Source organism: Triticum aestivum, chromosome 2B (assembly GCF_018294505.1).
Source record: "Triticum aestivum cultivar Chinese Spring chromosome 2B, IWGSC CS RefSeq v2.1, whole genome shotgun sequence".
NCBI classification, from domain to species: Eukaryota; Viridiplantae; Streptophyta; class Magnoliopsida; order Poales; family Poaceae; genus Triticum; species Triticum aestivum.
In genome coordinates, this window is record NC_057798.1 from 406,597,029 (window position 1) to 406,616,595 (window position 19,567).

Below are 19,567 nucleotides of genomic sequence, written 5' to 3' on the forward strand. Positions count from 1 at the left end.
TACTCAGCGAAAATAGCCGAACGAAGGTGTAGTGCAGCGGATGAAGGTTCATCATAGCGTGGATGTCATCAAACCGCAGGATGATCGTACGCTCGACGGAGTTATCCACAAAGCCCTTTCCCTCTGGCACCTTGGCCGCGAAAACCGGGTATGCCACATCCTTCTCTCTGAGACGCCGCTTCTCCAAAGAAAGAACGCTGTCATGCAGACTCCGCATAGCACCGGTTGCAGCATTGAGCATATTTGTCGGTAGCATCGCCCTACCCGCCACATGCACCCTCCTCGAGATATCCTCAGGTGAAGGTGGCCTGTCCTGAGCACAGATCGTACTCGGTGCCGGCTGGCTAGCACCCTTGTTAGTATTTCTTTTGCATGCCTTCTTCTTCTCCTGTAATGGGACCGAGTTCTGCTCATAGACCGCCTTCTTGAGTGTGTTTGGGCTGATAATATTTCACACCTCGCCTATCTAAGGCTCGGTGAAGTCGGCAGATGGAGGCGTCTCCTGAGAGCTGAACGGCAGACGACGCCTGTTGCAACTTGGCTTCTCCGCGGTACCAGCTAGATCGCGCACGTCTTTTGTTGGGTTGGGTTCTTGAGAAGGAGCCCCCATGAAGTCGCCATCGTACCCATGTTCGGCAAAGTACTGATCGACGTTGCCAAACGTATCATCGTCGTCGTCGTTCTGATCCTGTGCCATGTGCATGTTTGGATCCAGTGGCATAGGGATGTCCGGCACCGTTGCGGCGGTCTTGGCATGGGGCCGACTTGGCGCCGGCACGACTGGCGGTGTTGTCTTTGGGGTGGTGTCCCCCGCCCCCAAACGAATCTGGCTCTTCGGCCAAAGCAAGGGCCAGCTCAGGCAGGCGCTGAGGGTCATCACGTCATCATCGTCGGCCCCGATGGGTCGAATCGGAGGTAACAACTCGTCGTAGCCTGGCAGCACCCGAACCAGTTCAACCCTAAACAAGTTGGGTGGCATCTGGGTACCGTGGAACAAGGGGTTGCCCGGTTGAACGATTTTTCCCTTGGCGACATCGACCAACTCATTGTTCACGAAGTGCAGGAGAGTGCATGGAACATCGGCGGCGCCCTGCGAAAACATGTAGGGCGTCAGGGATGCCCAGTCAAAGGCAAGGAGATGAAGTCCTCGACCGAGAGAGGCTTAATTAGTTACCGTGATGATGGCGTCGAGCTCGGCTAATGTCGAGGCACCGCCAACGGCAGGCATGCAGTTGACGGAGGGGCCGCTTGCTGCAGAGGATGCCTCAGGTTCTCGGTGTTGATCGAGACGGTGCTCCGGAGAATGCACCCGAGCTGAAGCGAGTACCCCTTGACTATTCGTTCAGGCGCCGTTGGATTCCCGTCGGAGTCCACTTCAGTAACTTCCTCCTTGAGGGTGCGGAGCACGGTCGGGCGTCGGTCCTTCCATTGCCTCTTCTGTTGGCTGCCATCTGTGTGTGCGCCGCCATCATCAGTGGTGGCATCCTCGGCGGCACCATCAGTGGTGGCATCAGTGGGGTCATCCTCGGCGGTACCATCAGTGGTCTCAGGATCGGTGGGGAAGGAGGCGTCCTCATACAAGTGAGGTTGTTCCTCCATCTCCTGGGACAGCTCCCGGAATGCCTTGCCGCCCGAACCCCCGGCTTGATCATTGTTGGCCATGTTTCTCTCTAAATAGGAACAAAGTTTGGTCAAAAAGTTGGTTATTGTCAAGGAACAAGATCATGGTCTCATCATTTAGGGTTTGTCGACACCGAGGCATCCTAAAAGCTAAGATTTTATCATTGAGGGTTTTTCGACGCCGAGGCACCCTAAAAGCCTAAGCTTTCATCATTAGTCACAAGTACCCCGGCCCATGCATTAGTCAGAAGTACCCCATATGTCCTATTTTTAGCAAAGTCATGCTAAAAATCACGGAAAATTTCAGCATGACCTTTGCTGAAAATAGGACATATGGAGTACCCGAATTTGCTCCAGCAAACTCAAGGGCCTCTCGGGTGGACAAGGCAAAAAAGGCCTCCATCACAACATGGAAAATACATTGGCATGTGAAGAAGTGAAACAATATATGCATCTCCAAGCAGTATCATTCAACATTTTGGACAAACCACTACAAGCAATACTGGATCAGAATGTTTTTTATACATAACTGCTAAAACCCTAGGAGTTAACCGAGCCACGGACAGTGACATGATACATTTTCATAAAATTAGCTAGTTTTACTTATGGTGCACAAAGGAACAAGTACTGCAGTGCACTTAGAAAAAAATGAGCACCGCAAAACAAGAAGACTCATTTCAGGTAAACGGAAGCTGTCGGCTACATCAAGTGGAGGCAAAAACAAGTGTAATTGCAAATGAATGCAAACCACGTTAAGACTTAACTGCTAAGTAATCATCATATTTTTTTAATCATCAGAGTACAAAATTTAAATTGAATTAGCCTACATAGCAAATAAGAACTAAATTGGTTGATCTTTAACTTAATGGGAGCAGTTGCGAATGGACTCAAATATCAGTTAACCTGGTATTTTCACCCACAACTCATTGTAAGGTGATATGCCTAGCAAATAAGAACTACAACAGTAAAAAAATCCACTAATGATGGACCTGCAGGCACTACGCTTAATTGATCCTGGCAATAAAGCTAGCACCACTTGTCCTGATACATACAGGATTACAGATACCAAGACCAAACTTGCGCGCATAGGGCGTGAATCCTAGGAGCACACTTGAAAACAGCTCCACTAACAGTGATCCTGGTACTCCAGACATTGGAACGGTGCATGATAAATTTTGTGTAAAAATGCTCACAAGTTCCTGGGACTCTCTCTTTTCATCTCTACTTGATCATATACTTGTTGTTTTCAGAAATGAAGTATCCCCTGCATGCGTCTTTTAACTTATCATCACGGGCAGTTCTAGCCAACCAGGATTGGTAGCCGAGGAATTGCAATACAATAAGACTGAGTTGAAAGTCCCAGCAGAATTATTGCGGAGGAAGTTAAATCATGATCAAAGGGTTGTTTACAACGAAGTTATACAGGCCATTGATGCTTGAGTGGGAGGTGTGCTTTTTGTTTCTGGGCATGGTGGTACACGCAAGACTTTTGCAGAGGGAAAAAATGTGGACTGTAAGTGCCTGATGGAAGTGCCTGATGGTTTCTTTCTTACTGGGCTTGTTTTGTTTTATCCTGGGAAACCCCCATGATTTTATCCTAACCCAAAATTGCCGAGGCAGGATAAGAATAAGGGGAATCCAAGTATAATAATTCTTATGTAGTAGTAATGCACCATATATGCATCAAGTACATTATTTATGTTCGTCCTGATGAGCCCATGAATTATCACATTTGGGAACTGAAGATATTTGAGGCAGCAAATATGTTATTCCTCCAGATGTTCTGGGATCCGGATGAGCTTCATATGGTCCGACATAGCCCGGTCTATGATGAAGCCATCCAACAGAAGGAACAAGTCAGGAAGCAGTTTTCAGCAGCAAAACCAGTTTGTGCTCTCTCTCACTCTCTCAAATTGATATACTTTTTTGGGCTGATTAGTCTCATAACTGTTTGCCCTTTTTCATATGCAAGGCCACTATAATTGGTGTGGGGGGCAGTAAGAGCTACCGTCGGTACAACACCTTGAGACTGCTCACAATTGCTTGAAGATTTTAAAGGACCAGAATAAGAACTGAATATAACACCTCTGGTTGAGCATAATTTTACTGTGCAAGTAACTTCCATACTTATAATCTTGGCCCCAACAAGAAGTTCTCTCCAGGAAGATAATGGCCCCAACCGAAACCTAGGGGGCATGAAATCGGGTGGATTGGGCGGGGATGGGGGTGATTTGGTACGTCGAGGCAGTGGTCGCGGTCGTAGACGCAGCGGGCGTTGATGAGGAGGTCGCCGAGGGCGTGGAAGATGCCGTGGCCGTCGGGGGGGCCGAAGTCGAAGTCCTGGTCGGCGAGGACATTGGCGATGTAGGAGACGATGGGCCAGTGCAGCGCGGTGCTTCACCGGCGGCCGACGGGGAGAGGCAGGGGAGGCGGACGCGGCGGTGGCGAGCTGGTACTTGAGGACGCAGGCGCGAAGGCGGCGTCGAGGCGGCGTCGGGGTGTCAAGGCGGCATCGAGGCAGCGTCGGGGCGGCGTCGAGGCGGCGGGGCAGCGGCGTCGGGGCGGCGTCGAGGCGGCGGGGCAGCAGCGTCGGGAGAGGAGAGGGGAAGGGGATTGAGGGCGAGGGCGAGGGAGAGAGAGGGGATAGGTTTGGGCCGGCCGGGGAGGAAATGTGGATGGGGGCGGCACAATACTAATGGTGCACCACCCCTCGGTGTGCCATAAGTACATCCATACTAATGGCGCATCTCGCCCTGGTGCGCCATTAGTATTTTTTTTCTGCTCGAGCCAACAGGTTATCTTCCACATGACCTGATCCACATCAAGTTCCCTCTACTAGCTCGACTGGTCAGCAGCCAGTTCTCAAACCAGGAGGTCTTGGGTTCGATTCCCAGGCTCCACATTTTTTTTTATGCATTTAAAATGCTGTTTGATACTTATTTGTGTTTAAATATGTTCAAACTTGTTTAAATCATAATAGTAATATTTTTTTATAAGACAGTAATAATTTTTTAAAAAATATCATCAAACAGTAATGCCGGTGGAGCGGGGGAGGGTGCAGGGGGTGCGGGGGGTCGGCGGCGGCGGTTGAGTAGGGGAGGGGTGCGGGGGGTCGGCGACGGCGCTTGAGTAGGGGAATCGAGGGTGCGGGGGGTCGGCGGCGGCGGCCGGTGGACCGGGCGTGCTCGGCGGCGAGGGGGACCGGATCTGGCGAGGTGGGATAGCGATCGAGATGGAGGGGGATCGAGATCGAGTGTCCATGAAATTTAAAAATATTCATGATAGTTCAAAAAGTACCCATGAAATACAATCGAGAAATGAAGGCTACGATTTAAATACAATCGATCTTAGCTAGCTATCTGTTCACAATCTTCTTGCCCTTCTTTTTCGCAAATGGAGTTCTTCTGTGGAACGGACGTCCTTTAGGTAGGGTGGTCCTGCTTCTTCTTGTGGTGTATGCTGCTACTTCATCATCGTCGTCATGTTCGATCCTCAGGTCGCCGTACTTGTCGAAGTCTTGCTCATTGGCTACTCCATCCATTCCGATGATCTTCCTTTTGCCTCTCCTCACGACAACACGACTGGGCTTTGGCGGGTCGGTAATGAAGAAGCATTGGTCCACTTGGGAAGCCAGTACCCATGGCTCACTTTTCGCGGTGACGTTTGCACCCGCGGTCTTGGATTTGGCTTCGGGTATAACCATGGTGGTGAAATATCGGTCTTCTTTTAGGACGCTCTTGGCCCATCTGACACGGAACATCGGCACCTTCTCTCCAGCGTAGCTCAGCTCCCAGATCTCCTCGATCCTTCCGTAGCATCTGTCCTTGTCATTACCGGTGTAGGATTCCATTGTTACCCCGGAGTTCTGATAACCATCGCTCTTCATGTCCTTGGCCTCGGTGTAGAATGTGTAGCCGTTGATATCGTACGCCTCATAGGTCATCAGGTTGTGCTCGGCGCCCTGTGACAAGGCGAATATGAGTTGTTCTTCCGCGGAAGAATCCTCATGTAAAGGGTACAACAGAAGCTTCTGCTTGAACCAACGCGTGAAACATGAGTTGTGCTCTTTGAGTATATCTCCGTCCGTCCTCTATTGGCCTCGGTCATTGTACGTCTTCTCAATAAAGGTTTTGTGCTCTACCACCCAAGGATCGACCACGTCTATGTGTTGTAGCGCGACTAGGTTTGCTCTTTCAAAGTCGGCGAGTCGACCCTTGAAGTCGACATGCATTTCGCGGCGACCCTCACGGTGACCCCATCCAGCGAGCCTGCCGAGGTGCCTGTTGACAGGCAGACCAACGGGGTTCTCGATGCCTAGATAATTCGTGCAGTAGGAGATGCACTCTTCGGTCAGAAAGCCCCTGGCTATACTTCCCTCTGGACGCGACATGTTCCGAACGTATCCTTTGATGACACCATTCATCCTTTCGAACGGCATCATGCTGTGCAGGAACGTCGGCCCGAGTTGGATGATATCCTCCACGATATGGACTAGCAGATGCACCATAACGTCGAAGAATGCGGGCGGGAAGTACATCTCAAGCTCGCATAGTATCACCACGATCTCTTCCTGTAGCCTTCTGAGTTGCCTCACGCCAATCGACTTCCGAGAGATGACGTCGAAAAAGTTGCATAGGCCAAATAGCGTTTCATGGACGTGCGCGTCCATGATACCACGGATTGCAACTTGAAGTATCTGTGTCATCAGCACGTGACAGTCGTGAGACTTCATCCCGCTGAACTTCTGCTTCGCTGGGTCTAGGTATCTGCTTATCTTCCCCGCGTAACCGTAAGGAAGTTTTACTCCTAGGAGGCAGGTGAAAAACTGCTCGATCTCCTCCTGACTTAGAGTGAAGCACGTGGGAGGGTAGTCATTTCCGGTATTCTTGGCCTTTTTGCCTTTGCGACGACTTTCTGTGTCCTGCTTCGCCTCATCATCACCACCATCATCATCATCATCATTAGCGTGAAGCTCCTGCCTGATGCCCATTGATTTCAAGTCTGCCCTTGCTTTCGGCCCATCTTTGGTCCTCTCTAGCATGTTGAGCAGGGTACCAAGCAGACTCTCGCACATGTTCTTCATGATATGCATGACATCAAGGCTATGAGGCACATTGTGGATCTTCCAGTACGGCAAGTCCCAGAAAACAGACCTCGTTTTCCATACCTTCAGCAGCGGCTCTGGCGCCTTTCGCTTCTTTCCCGGCTCTGGCGCCTTTTGCTTCTTTCCCGGCAGTGGGCAGTCTTTCCAATTTTTGAACAGCTTGTCTATTTCCTCGCCGCTCCTCGTACACGGGCGTTTTCAGGGTTCGGTTTCACCATCGAACAGATCCTTGCGTTTCCTCCACGGGTCATCGTCGCGAAGCCACCTTCGATGTCCCATGAACACGGTTTTCAAAGACCCGGGATCTCTATCTAGCTGGCGATACGTTGTGTCATCCATGCACCTTACGCATCCAGAAAATCCGTGGACTACCTGCCCCGCGAGATATCCGTAACCGAGATAGTCGTGCACCGTCGTGAGCAGTGCGGCTCTCATAGGGAAATATTCTTTCTCTGCAGCGTCCCACGTATTGGCTGGCGTTTTCCATAGCGTGTTAAGCTACTCTTTCAGCAGCCCCAGATATAGATTTATGTCGTTTCCTGTGTTTCGGCCCTTCAATTAGCATACTCATGTGAATGTACTTCCTCTTCATGCACAACCAGGGGGGAAGGTTGTACATCCACACAAACACAGGCCAGGTGCTATGTGTGCTTCTCTGGCTGCCAAACGGATTGACTCCATCGGTGCTCGCGCCCAGCACGATGTTCCTTGGATCGTTCCCAAATTCTGAGTCTTCGAAGTTCAACACTTGCCACTGGCTTGCATCCTTAGGGTGACTCAGCATCTTGTCTTTTTTATCTATCTCCGGATCATTTGCGTCATCTTCTCGCTTCTTCTCCTCCCTATCCGCGTGCCAACGCATGAGCTTTGCTACCTTAGGGTCCGCGAAATACCGCTGCAGACGAGGAGTGATCGGAAAGTACCACACCACTTTTCGAGGAGCTTTCTTCCTCTTCTTGTATCGAGTGACGCCGCACACCGGACATATGGTAGACTCCGCGTGCTCGTCCCGATAAATGATGCAATTGTTCATGCACACATGGTATTTCATGTGCGGTAAATCCAGAGGACACACGATTTTCTTCGCCTCCTCCAAACTGGTCGGGCACTTGTTCCCCTTGGGAAGACGTTCGTGCCAGAATGACATGTTCTCGTCGAAACATGCGTCGGTCATTTTGTGTTTTACCTTCATCTCCAGAGCCATGAGCGTTACTTTCAGGCGGGTATCCTCGGGCCTGCATCCTTCATACAATGGAGTAACCGCGTCTAACTCAAGTTGATCCATCTTGGCTTTCTCTCGGGCGGCAGCTCTTGCGTTATCCGTCTGCTTGAGAAGCAGCTCTTGAATATGAGAGTCCTGCACCCAGCCCATCGATGGTCCAGCATCGTCTGCTCCGTCGGCATCATCATCTTCATGATCATGCCCGTCGTCTGCTCCGGCATCTTCCTCATCATCATGTCCTGCATCTTCTACATGATGACTGTGTACAGCATCACCGTCGTGATCATCTCCTGGGGATTCTTCATCTTCTCGCCTGCCCGAGCCGCGGTGGTTGTCTTGCTGCCCTTCCTCATTTCTTGCCCGGCCCCCATGGACGACTTCGTAGTCATCTTCATCACCTTGCCACCGATAGCCATCCATGAAACCACGCAAGAGCAGGTGGTCCCGCACCTGCCCGGAATCTGGGTCCGCAATAAGGCTCTTCAGCTTGCATCTTCGACACGGACATCTTATCTCCATCTCGTTCTTTTGAAGCATCTCGGCCTTCGCGGACCTCAAAAACCTATTCACGATGCCTTCGGTCATCGTGCGGACCATGGTCGCCTGCGGGGTAGAGCAAAACGATATTTTAGAACCAAGAAAAAATTTGGCATGACTTTCCCTAAAAATAGGACCAAAAAGAATGCTTAATGCCAAAATTCTCGCCGAAACGGAAATGAATCAACATTCCGGCAAAATATTGGCAACTATCGCATTTCAAATACCGGTACACCTCCAAACACAAACACACATATGCAACACCACAAACATATGCAACACCACGAACATACATAGATCTAGCCAGGCCATAAAAAGTGCATGTGCACATTATTATAGGGAGAACAACATAAATATAGCTTCCCCCCTTACTTACCTATCAAAACAAGGTAATTTAACCACTTAATTTGAATGAATCTATGGTGGAAATGAGGTGAAAAAGAGGAGGCACCCGAGACAAGGAGGAGGTGGAGAGAATGAAGTGGGGAGAAAGTGAGTGTGGGTAGGAGAAGCTGTCCAAAATATCTTGTTGCTGCCCACTTACTAATGGCGCACCAGCACTAAATGCGCCATTAGTAATCCAGGTTACTAATGGCGCACCTTCTGGCGGTGCGATTTTAGTAGTTTTGCAAAAAAAAACATACTAATGGCGCACTGTTCTACAGTGCGCCATTACTAGTTTAAACTAGTAATGGCGCACGGTTGTACAGTGCGCCATTAGTAGTATTGCAAAAAAAAGGAATAAAAAATATAATAAAAAAACAACTTTAGTGGCGCACTTTCCGACGGGTGCGCCATTACTAGTTACAACTAGTAATGGCGCACTTTGTCCGGATGCGCCATTAGTATGTTTGGACAGGCGCACTAGTTCAAAAAAAATGATACTAATGGCGCACCTTGGTCCAGGTGCGCCATTAGTAGTTTCAACTCTAATGGCGTATCTGAAGGTGGTGCGCCATTAGTATATACTAATAGCGCACCCCATGTCTGGTGCGCCATTAGTGTCAATCCCATCTATAGCCCTTTTTCTAGTAGTGAGTGTCGTGTTCGCCGGGAGCCAAGTGACTGGGTCAGAACGCGTCCTGTTCATCGGGAGGCAACAAACTGGGTCGGAATGGGTCGTGTTGAATGGGAGACAACTGGCTTGGATGGAACAGACAGAACCGGGTCTGGTGTACCACAAAATGGAGAAAAACGACCTTGTGTTCGACCACGTACGGTCGAAACGGGGTCATGTTCATCGGGAAGGGTCTAGCGTACCGCAAAACGGAGGAAACAGACTTGTGTTCCAACTCCTACGGTCGGAACAGGGTGTTGTTGATCGGAAGGGGTGTGGCGTACCGCAAAACGGAGGAAACAGACTTCTCTTTGACCTCCTACGGTCGAAACGAGGGTCCTATTCATCGGGAGAGGTGTGGCGTACTGCAAAACAGGACTCCACGGCTACTGTTCATCCCCGTCTAGTGCCTCGCTCTAGCCTCCACGGACTACAGTCAATCCACCATCGACCTCCTCCAGCCTCCACCTGCGACTGTTCATCCACGGCGTCTCCCTCTTGCCTCCATCAGCTACTGTTCATCCACGGGCTCCTGTTCATCCAGCCTCCACCGGCTATTGTTCAACCACCCCTCCACGGGCTACTGTTCATCCAGCCCTCCACCAGCTACTGTTCATCAGCCCTCCACGGGCTCCTGTTCATCCACCCCAACCGGCTCGATCGGGGTCCTGTTCATCAAGCGGCAACGGCCTCTACCCCCACGGGGTCCTGTTCATACAACCCCCACCGGGAACTGTTCATCCAACCCCCAACAACGCTCATTGTTCATCAAGAGGTAGCAGGTCGATCGGCTTCAATTAGCAGCAGTAACGAAGGAATCGCTCGATCGGGTTCAGTTAACAGCAATGGATCGATTGATAGTTCCGTTCAATAACACGTAGTGAGTGCAATCGCTCGGGTTCAGTAGGCGAAGGCCTCGCTCGGGTTCAGTTAGAGCCCAACGCCTCACACCCACGCGCGTACATGTATGAGAGAAATGCGCAAACCTCCGTGCATTGCTTGGCCCTGACCACCCGTCGTAACCGGGAACTCCCCGAAATTTTCCTCGCCCTCGCTTCTACCATGATTTTTTCTGTCATGGACGGCCCAAAGAATGTCATGCAAGTGCGTCTCCGGACCGCCCAGGATGAAAAGCCCATTTTTTGTCATGATTTTTTGTCATAGAAGTAGGATTCCACCACATCTATGATGATACCGGGTTTTGTCGTAATTATCGTCATAGAAGTGTCATAAGTATGACAGAAAAAAATTCGGTCGGCCCAAAATGTCACGAATGTGTCTTTTTTTGTAGTGAATATTCCCAATACATCAAAGAGCCACCCAAAATACTTTTTCGGCCGCCGCAAGTTTTTGTTCTTCAGAGATCCCATCTAGAGACTGTCGGCCCAGTGGGAACCATGGTACCATGAGCCACCTGCCTATGGCCCAGGAAGAGCCCCTTGGCCCAACTCATGGGGAAGCCCATCAGCGGGCGCCGCAAAACCAACAGCCTCACGAGGGCCCTGCCCCGCGAGGGGCTTCTCCTAAACTGCCATCACGGCGAGCGGACCCGTGAGGCCTCCCTCGTGAGGCACCCTCCCTCGAGGCCTCCCGAGGAGCCACGCGGGGCGGGTGCCGCCCATCACATGGGTGACATCGTCTAGGCAGGTGCCAGTCTGCGCGGCCTGGATAGTTTCCCCTTTGGTGTTAAGGGAACAACTCTGCCTACTTGCCCCCAAAGCAAGACTCAAAGGTTTCCCCTTTGGTGATAGAAGACCAAGACGGTGGCGCGGCAGGACATAGGTCATCGTGGAGCCCCTGGCACGTCACGGATAAGCACTTTGGCACGTGAAGACCATCTTTTGTCAGGAGAAGCACCAGCACATGTCCCTTTTGAATTGCCGCCATGTGGTAGCCCTTTCCCGCTCATATTTTTTGGGGAAGAGCCCCAAGGCATCGATATAAGGGACAGAGCAACCATTGTAGCAAAGGATCAACTCATGTACAAACCCTAGCGCCGACTAGGAGAAGCGGCGCCCACGCGCCGTGCAAATTGGGTCGCCCCAGTTTCAAGGCTGCCTTGACACTCGTCCCTCTCGTCCCCTTGTTTGCTTAGCCACGGTTCACTAGTTGACCGGTGAAACATTGACTCTTTCTATAAAAATCCTAAAAAAAATTAAAAAAAATTTGAATACAAAAATGTTCAGAAATTGAAAAATGGTACATTAATTTGAAAAAAGGTTCGGAAATTCATAAAAATTCACGGTTATCTGAAAAGAAAAGGCTCACAATTTTTTTATAAATTTCATCGATTTTGAAGACTAGTTCATGAAATTGAAAAAACTTCATCAAATTTGAAAAAAAATCTATTTTGAAAAAATATCGAATTTGAAAAAAGTTCAATTAATTTGAGAAAAAGTTCATCGAATTTGAAAGAAAGTTCTCCGGATTTGGAAAAAAAGTTCATCTAATTTTAAAAAGTGCATCAATTTAGAAAAAAAGGTTCACACATTTAAAAAAAACCATGCTTAAGGAAAACAAAAAGGATGAGATAAAAATAAAAAGAACAAACCGAACAAAGAGCAAAATAAAAAAACCAAAATATCTTTACACCAGTAGGGTGAGAGTCTGGTGGTTAGAGCGGAGCGCTCGCAATGAAGCGGTTACGGGTTCGATCCCCCGTGCCCGCGCCTTTGTGTAGTTACTAAATACAGGAAAGAAAATAGAATGGGTCGGCCCAGCTTGGAGTGCTTCAGGCGCCTGTTTACAAATTGCACTGTAACGGAAGCCTGAAGCGGCAAATAGGATGCGCCCGATTATATCTTGCTTAATGCGAGATTGGGGAAGCCAGCGATCGCCTACGTCACTGTTGCAAGTGGACCGAACCATAACTTTTGTGATCCGTATTCTTCTGGTTTGCTTTTTTGTTTTTTTTGTGTTACTATATTCTTCTCATTCGTTTTTATTTAGTCTCCCTTTTAGCATTCATTTTCTAAAATGTTTATCAAACATTTGTAAAATTTAAATCATGTATTTGAAAAATGTTAGTACATGTTTAATTTTTTTAATGCATATTAAAAAAATAATTCATATACAATCACATAAATTTAAAAATTGCAATCATGTATATTTTTAATGTTTCAGGTGTATACGAAAAGTGAACAACATATATGGAAAAAAAGTGGACATCATAATCATGTATTTAAAAATGTTGACACATCTATAAAAAATGTTCCTGATGTAACAAGTAGATATGAGAAAATGTTAATCATGTATTTAGAAAATGTTCAAGGGATATAAAAATGTTTTACATGTATACCAAAATATATAATGTGTATGAAAAAGAAAATACGAATCAAAAACATATATTTTAAAAAAGTTTTTAATCACATATTTATAAAATTTTACACAAAAATATTGTTTTATATGAAAAATGTTTCACGTATTTGAAAAATGCTCAAGGTGTGTAATAAAATATTGAACATGTATATGAAAATGTTCCTCATGTATATAAAAATATACATTGTGTATTACAAAATATTTATGATATATGTTCCTCGTGTATACCTCTATTCCTTTTTATTTCGTATATATGTTCCTTCAAATCATATGTTTTCCTTCCCTTTCATTCAACCATGCCCTAAAAGATGGAATCGTTAGATGGGCTGAATACATCACATAGTTAGCACACACCAATCATGGTTCTTGGGCTTTTATATATTCATCTAATTTTAATGTTTCTTGTCAATCTTCTTCTCTGGGAGCACCTAACTTGGGTTTACCTCTCGCAGGAGTCAGTCATAGGGAAGCCTCTCATATGGTATTATACGTGAAATACCAAGGAGTTAAGATTTGTATTAGAAGTGCAATCACTGTTGAAATTATACCCGCCTCTAGCTGCTTGTTTACTGCTTTGAGATTGGGGGGGGGGGGGGGGGGGGGCTGGGAGGTTAGGTGCTCGTACATATGTTTCAATCATTTTTATTTTTCTTCAGGAGAAACATAGTAGTGGTGGATGCTGTGTCGTCCAAAATAAAGTTCATCGGGTTCTTCACCTACTCGGTGATGCTTTTGTGGATGATACCAAGGAGCCCAAGCTACGTTTCCTCCACAGGTTTGGTGCAACCGCTCTTGCAGAGTTTATGCTTGTGTCCTCCCATGCCTAGACATTGGGATTTGTTCAGTTCCTGTCAATGTGCGGTGCGTTTATTGATTTCTTCTTTTTGGAGCTGGAGTATTTCCTCTGCACTAAGTAAAGATATTGTGGTTCAACTGCATGCAGTACTAGGGGTTCATCCACGGCCCAAGTCCCTTCATCACTCATGACCCCATTTTGTTGGATGGGCGAGTCAAGGGGCTCCCTGAAACTTTTATTGGCGATCAAGTTTGGGTAGGTGTACAAGTGGCAGTATCACTACCTTGATCTAATTGTAATGTCGTTGTTGAAGCCTTGGAAGAATTTCATCTTCCAAAATTTATATGACCACACAGAAGATGCATTTGAGAGATTACAATGTAACTCTTAGTTTTAGGAGTTACTTTGTAATATCTTCAATCTTTGATCTGAAGCATACTGTAATGATTCTGATGTTTGAATACAGTTACACATGTATTTCTAAAAAGAAAGTCACTTGCCGGGGCTCCTGGATGGACACACAGTGATGGTGGAGCAAAGGAACCACATAGCAGGATGGTGATGTGTTGCGCTTATGTCTGCAATGGCTTTTTCATATTTTTTTTTCTTCTTTTGTTTGTTGGGCTTCGCTCAGTTTTTTCTACTTATAGTGCTATATGTGGGGTACGAGTTGTACAACTATGCAGTTTGTGTACATGTACTAGTCGCGTTGAGCAAAGGTTGTGCTATACATGGAGTGCAATTTACATCGCTTGCACGCTGATCCGTAGTGTGTACGTGGTTCTGATGTTAACTTACAACTTTATGGCTTGACTGTCGATGGCAGATGGGACTGATAAGATCTATGAAGTGATTTCTCCTGAAGATGGGATGACGGAAGATGGTGGCAGTGGATCCCGGAGCGTGCGCAGGCGGTGCACGTTATGGGATGCCTAGACCGGATGGTCTTAAGGTCATTGGATTAGATTGTCTGTTATCCGGACAAGGCACATCTGTATACTTATAGGTGTAGCAACTTTGTTTCGCTTAGAAGGTGGCTTTGGGTTGATCCTTATATTTATTTGTCAGGTTCTGGTGAATAATTAATAAAGATGGTTGTGTGCATCATGCTGATGTGAAGGCCGGGGCAATCATCCTTCTCGAAACGAAAAAACCAATTTTTCTTACCCATACACATACTTCATATATTACTTAGGTTAGATTTCACCCATGCCTACTCGAGATAAACCTTAAAATAGCTAGCATCCTCTTGGTCTATGCCAAATTTGTCTACAGCCTGTAAGTAGTCAAGCCGAGTGGCACGGGTGGCCTACGGTTAGTAACAACCATCCGGCATGGTTAGCATTTGGAGTTTATAGAAGAGGCATCCCGATCAATGAAACGAGGTTATACTCCTATTTTTGGGTTGTTGTTCCTCCTCTCGCCTCCTTCATATGAGAGGAGCATCACCTCCCTTTCTCGTCTTCCCAACATTCCTGCTCTCCTTCCTCCTGCCGCAGCTGTCGTGATTCGGCAGCTGCTGGGAGCCAACTCGGCAATCCGCCATCCATTCGGAGGAGGGAAGGCAACGTTAGCTGCAGCACATTCGATAGCCAACACACATTACACCGTTACAGAGAAACCATTGCACAAACAATGGCCAACAGCTGCAGAGAACACAAGCGTGGCGTTCCACGTCCACCACCATTGTCGCTCTTCATTGCTAGGGAGCAAGAGCCAGCGGTCGCGTGGACACACCCGGCTGCTGCCGACAACAGCAACAAGAAGAGGATGTTGTCCAAGCAGCTTTCCATGAAGGAGACCACCCGGGAGGTCAAGTGGGAGAAGCGGCGGCGGCAGATACAACGACAAAGGAGCAGCATGGGCCTGTACGATGCCGACCGCGTGGGATGCGCTAACATGCACGCCACTGCGAACGGTGTGACTGACGAGGACCTGGATGAGCTTAAGGGATCCATGGAGCTTGGCTTCGGGTTCAACGAGGAGAACGGAGGCCAGAACCTTTGTGACACGCTCCCTGCCCTCGATCTGTATTTCGCCGTCAACCGACAGCTATCTGAGCCAAAGATGCGGGTGTGCAGCCGCTCATTGCCTTCCCTTTCTGTGGTGACCTCCTCATCATCCATGCACTCCGGCACACCGAGCCCGGCCGGCAGTCCTACCGCTCAGCCCTCCCTCCTTGACTCATTGAAAATTAGCAGTCCAGGTCAGTAACGTTGTATGTTTCCTTGTTAATTTCTTCCTAGTATAGATTATAAAAGAACCACCAGCTTATGTTATTATGTGGTCGGCTATTTGGTCCTTTGACTCATGCAGCAGGCGAGAACCCGCAGCTTATCAAGACAAGGCTAAGGCAGTGGGCTCAGGTAGTGGCTTGTTCAGTGAAGCACTCCAGCTGAGAGCGCTGGTTGCAATGAACCACCCATCCTGCAGAACCGTTGTACATCCAAGTGTTCCATTAGACGACGAGGGAGAGGACATGACCTGTGGTGCAATTAACACAACGTCGTAACCTTGTTGCTCTGGTGACGCCCATGGTTGTTGTGCATAGTTTAGTCTGTATGTATGTGTTGGCAACATTAATGCACCGCCCCCTGTATTGACAGGACAACATTTGATGCAAGGACATTCTTCTTGTTCACCAACTTCTTTAGAAACACTAACTCTTGCTGAAACATTTCCATAAAAAACTAGGCATGCACACTGGCAAGATATATTCGACTAAAACACACTCATCCAAGGAGACAAATATCCTCCAAAAACCATCACTAACTGTTTTGTACAGATTGTAGGGGAGAAAAGTTGGGCCGATAAAATTTTGGTTTTGAATCAGAGATTTTAGATGGGCATATGTAATACAACACTGAATGTCTGAAATTAAATTGGGCGTTCCAATACAGTACTTGCACCTCTGACTGCTGAAGATGTTCGTTAAATATGCATACGCTGTGTGAATTACTTGTCCACGACACAAGTTAAATGATGTTATCATCATCCATCATCAAATGCATGCTTTTGATTGGACTTAACGCAAATCCCTCATGTGAATATCACAATTTCTTCTATGGATTCTCAAGCCTCAGATACAAATGTGGCTTATTGGGCATCTCCAAACGTTGACGTTAAACAGACACTCTCATATGTTTGTGGACATCTGACCGGGCGGACACCATCGAACACTATCCTTTGAACCTTTTCGAGTTCAAACATTTCAAAGTCACAATTTCGACAAAATTTAGGCTAGTTCGATATATTACATTCAAATTTAACTAGTTTAATATAAACTACTCAAATAAAAATTATTTTCACCCGCAAAAAAAATATAAACTACTCAAAATTAAAATAAACTAATGCATGGCCTTCGAGGCCACTAGGATCGCAATCCTCATTGTGACACTTGTGGTAGTCGGGCTAGCCACGCCGGCACACTCGTGGGAGATCGCCATGAGTCCTTTGCCTTATGTTGTGCCTTATCCTCCTTCTACACACACCAACTCGACGGTACAGATCTAGAGGAACTCCCTGTTGATCCGGCGCCGGCGGGGACAAGCGTCTGATGTCTACTATGCAACTTTATTCTTGTAGACACGTGTTGGGCCTCTAAGCACATAGTTTTGTAGGACAGTAGCAATTTTCCCTCAAGTGGATGACCTAAGGTTTATCAATCTATGAGAAGTGTAGGATGAAGATGGTCTCTCTCAAATGGCCCCGCAACCAAATACAAGAGATCTCTTGTGTCCCCAACACACCCAATACAATGGTAAATTGTATAGGTGCACTAGTTCGGCGAAGAGATGGTGATAAAAGTGTAATACGGATGGTAGAAATATATTTTTATAATCTGAATAAATAAAAACAGCAAGGTAGCAAATAGTAAACAGGCACAAAAACAGTATTGCAATGCTTGAAAATGAGGCCTAGGGTCTGTACTTTCGCTAGTGCAATCTCTCAACAGTGCTAATATAATTGGATCATATAACCATCCCTCAAAGTGCGGTGAAGAATCACTCCAAAGTTCCTATCTAGCGGAGAACATAAGATTAAATTGTTTGCAGGGTACGAAACCACCTCAAAGCTATTCTTTCTGTTCGATCTATTCAAGAGTTCGTACTAAAATAATACAAAGCTATTCTTTCCGTTCAATCTATCCTAGAGTTCGTACTAAAATAACACAAAAGCAAATTCATATTCATAATACTCAATCCAACACAAAAAACTTCAAAGAGTGCCCCAAGATTTCTACCGGAGAAACAAAAGACAAGAACGTGCATCAACCCTTATGCATAGATTACCCCAGTGTCACGGAATCCGCGAGTTGAGTGTCAAAACATATATCAAATGAATCAATACGATACCCCATTGTCACCACGAGTATTCAATTCCAAGACATATATCAAGTGTTCTCAAATCCATAAAAGTATTCAATCCGATAACAACGAAATCTCAAAGGGAAAAAACTCAATTCATCACAACAAGATAGAGAGGGGAAAACACCATATGATCCGACTATATTAACAAAGCCTGTGATACATCAAGATTGTGACATCTCAAGAACACGAGAGAGAGAGAGAGAGATTAAACGCATAGCTAGTGGTACAAACCCTCAGCCCCGAGGGTGGACTACTCCCTCCTCATCGTGGTGGCCACCAGGATGATGAAGATGGTCACCGGTGACGATTCCCCCCTCCGGCAGGGTGGCAGAATGGAGTCTAGATTGAATCTCGTGGATACAGAGGCCTTGCGGCGGTAGAACTTCTGATCTAGGGCTACCCCGAAGGGTTTAAAAATATTTGGGAATTTATAGTGCAAAGAAGGGGTACGGAAGGCCACCGAGGTGGGCACAACCCACCTGGGTGCGCCAGGGGGCCCTGGCGCGCCTTGGTGGGTTGTGCCCCCCTCGGGGCACCCCCCAAGTGCAGCTCAGGCCCATTGGGTTCCTTCTGCTCCAGAAAAAATCTCCAAAAAGTTACGCGGTGTTTGGACTCCATTTGATTGATTTCCTGCGATGTAAAAAACAAGAAAAAAAACAGCAACTGGCACTGGGCACTGGGCACTGGGTCAATAGGTTAGTCCCATAAAAGAATATAAAGTTGCTATAAAATGATTGTAAAACATCCAAGAATGATAATATAGTGGCATGAATACTTCATAAATTATAGATACGTTGGAGACGTATCAACATCCCCAAGCTTAATTCCTACTCCTCCTCGAGTAGGTAAATGATAAAAGAAATAATTTATGAAGTGTGAATGCCAGCAAAGTGCATAAGTTTGATCAATGACAATTTCAATCACTTTTCCTAGCATCATAACAACAATCTTTTCTTATAAAACTTCTCATGTTATAGTAGCAACCAATTCACATGTTAAGGTTCAAACAATGAACTCTCTTGAAACTCAACAACCTATGTTCTCAGTCACTAAGCAATTGCAATTCAACTTATTCAACAGAGTCTAAATAAGAGGTCCACATACTCAACCATCTTATAGTATTCTATGATTGCTAACACTCACCGCATACACATGAGCAAAATGTTTCAATCGGACACATAGAAAGATAGGGGCTTATAATTTCGCCTCCCAACGTATTCACCTTTGGGTGATGTCAACAATAATAACTCATACTACTCATATTCAACTGGACATATGTGCCTAGATATTTCCTCACCACATGATGCTTTCCAAAGGAGAAAAATAAAAAGGAATAGAGAGAAAAACTTTGACTATTCGCATAAAAGTAAATACATAAAAGTAAAGGATAGGCCCTTCGTAGAGGGAAGCAGAGGTTGCCATGCGCTTATTTGTTTGTATGCTCAACCCCTTAGTGCAAAAGAACGTCACATTATATTGCCCCTTATGATAGCAACCTTTATTATGCAGTTCGTCGCTTTTATTGCTTTGCCATCATAAGTTC

The 19,567-nt window shown here is 46.7% G+C and overlaps 1 protein-coding gene across 2 annotated transcripts; it reads left to right on the plus strand.

Annotated features, from left to right (window-relative positions):
- Positions 1-15,041: 15,041 nt before the first annotated feature.
- Positions 15,042-16,299, plus strand: LOC123041297 (uncharacterized). Of its 2 annotated transcripts, none has more exons than XM_044463937.1 (2): positions 15,042-15,860; positions 15,971-16,299. In XM_044463937.1, exons 1-2 carry the CDS (start codon positions 15,290-15,292, stop codon positions 16,051-16,053), a joined length of 654 nt encoding a protein of 217 aa, XP_044319872.1. In that variant the 5' UTR covers positions 15,042-15,289; the 3' UTR covers positions 16,054-16,299. The 2 variants fall into 2 exon arrangements, with proteins under 2 accessions (XP_044319872.1, XP_044319873.1); XM_044463938.1 differs by having other exon boundaries at positions 15,974-16,299.
- Positions 16,300-19,567: the final 3,268 nt, after the last annotated feature.

What these genes read in the sequence shown, in the direction of transcription:
- LOC123041297 (XM_044463937.1), top strand. Translation starts at nt 15,290, where the DNA reads ATGGCCAACAGCTGCAGAGAACACAAGCGTGGCGTTCCACGTCCACCA. An exon ending in ATTGAAAATTAGCAGTCCAG is followed by an intron (nt 15,861 to 15,970) that starts GTCAGTAACGTT and finishes TGACTCATGCAG; the next exon opens with CAGGCGAGAACCCGCAGCTT.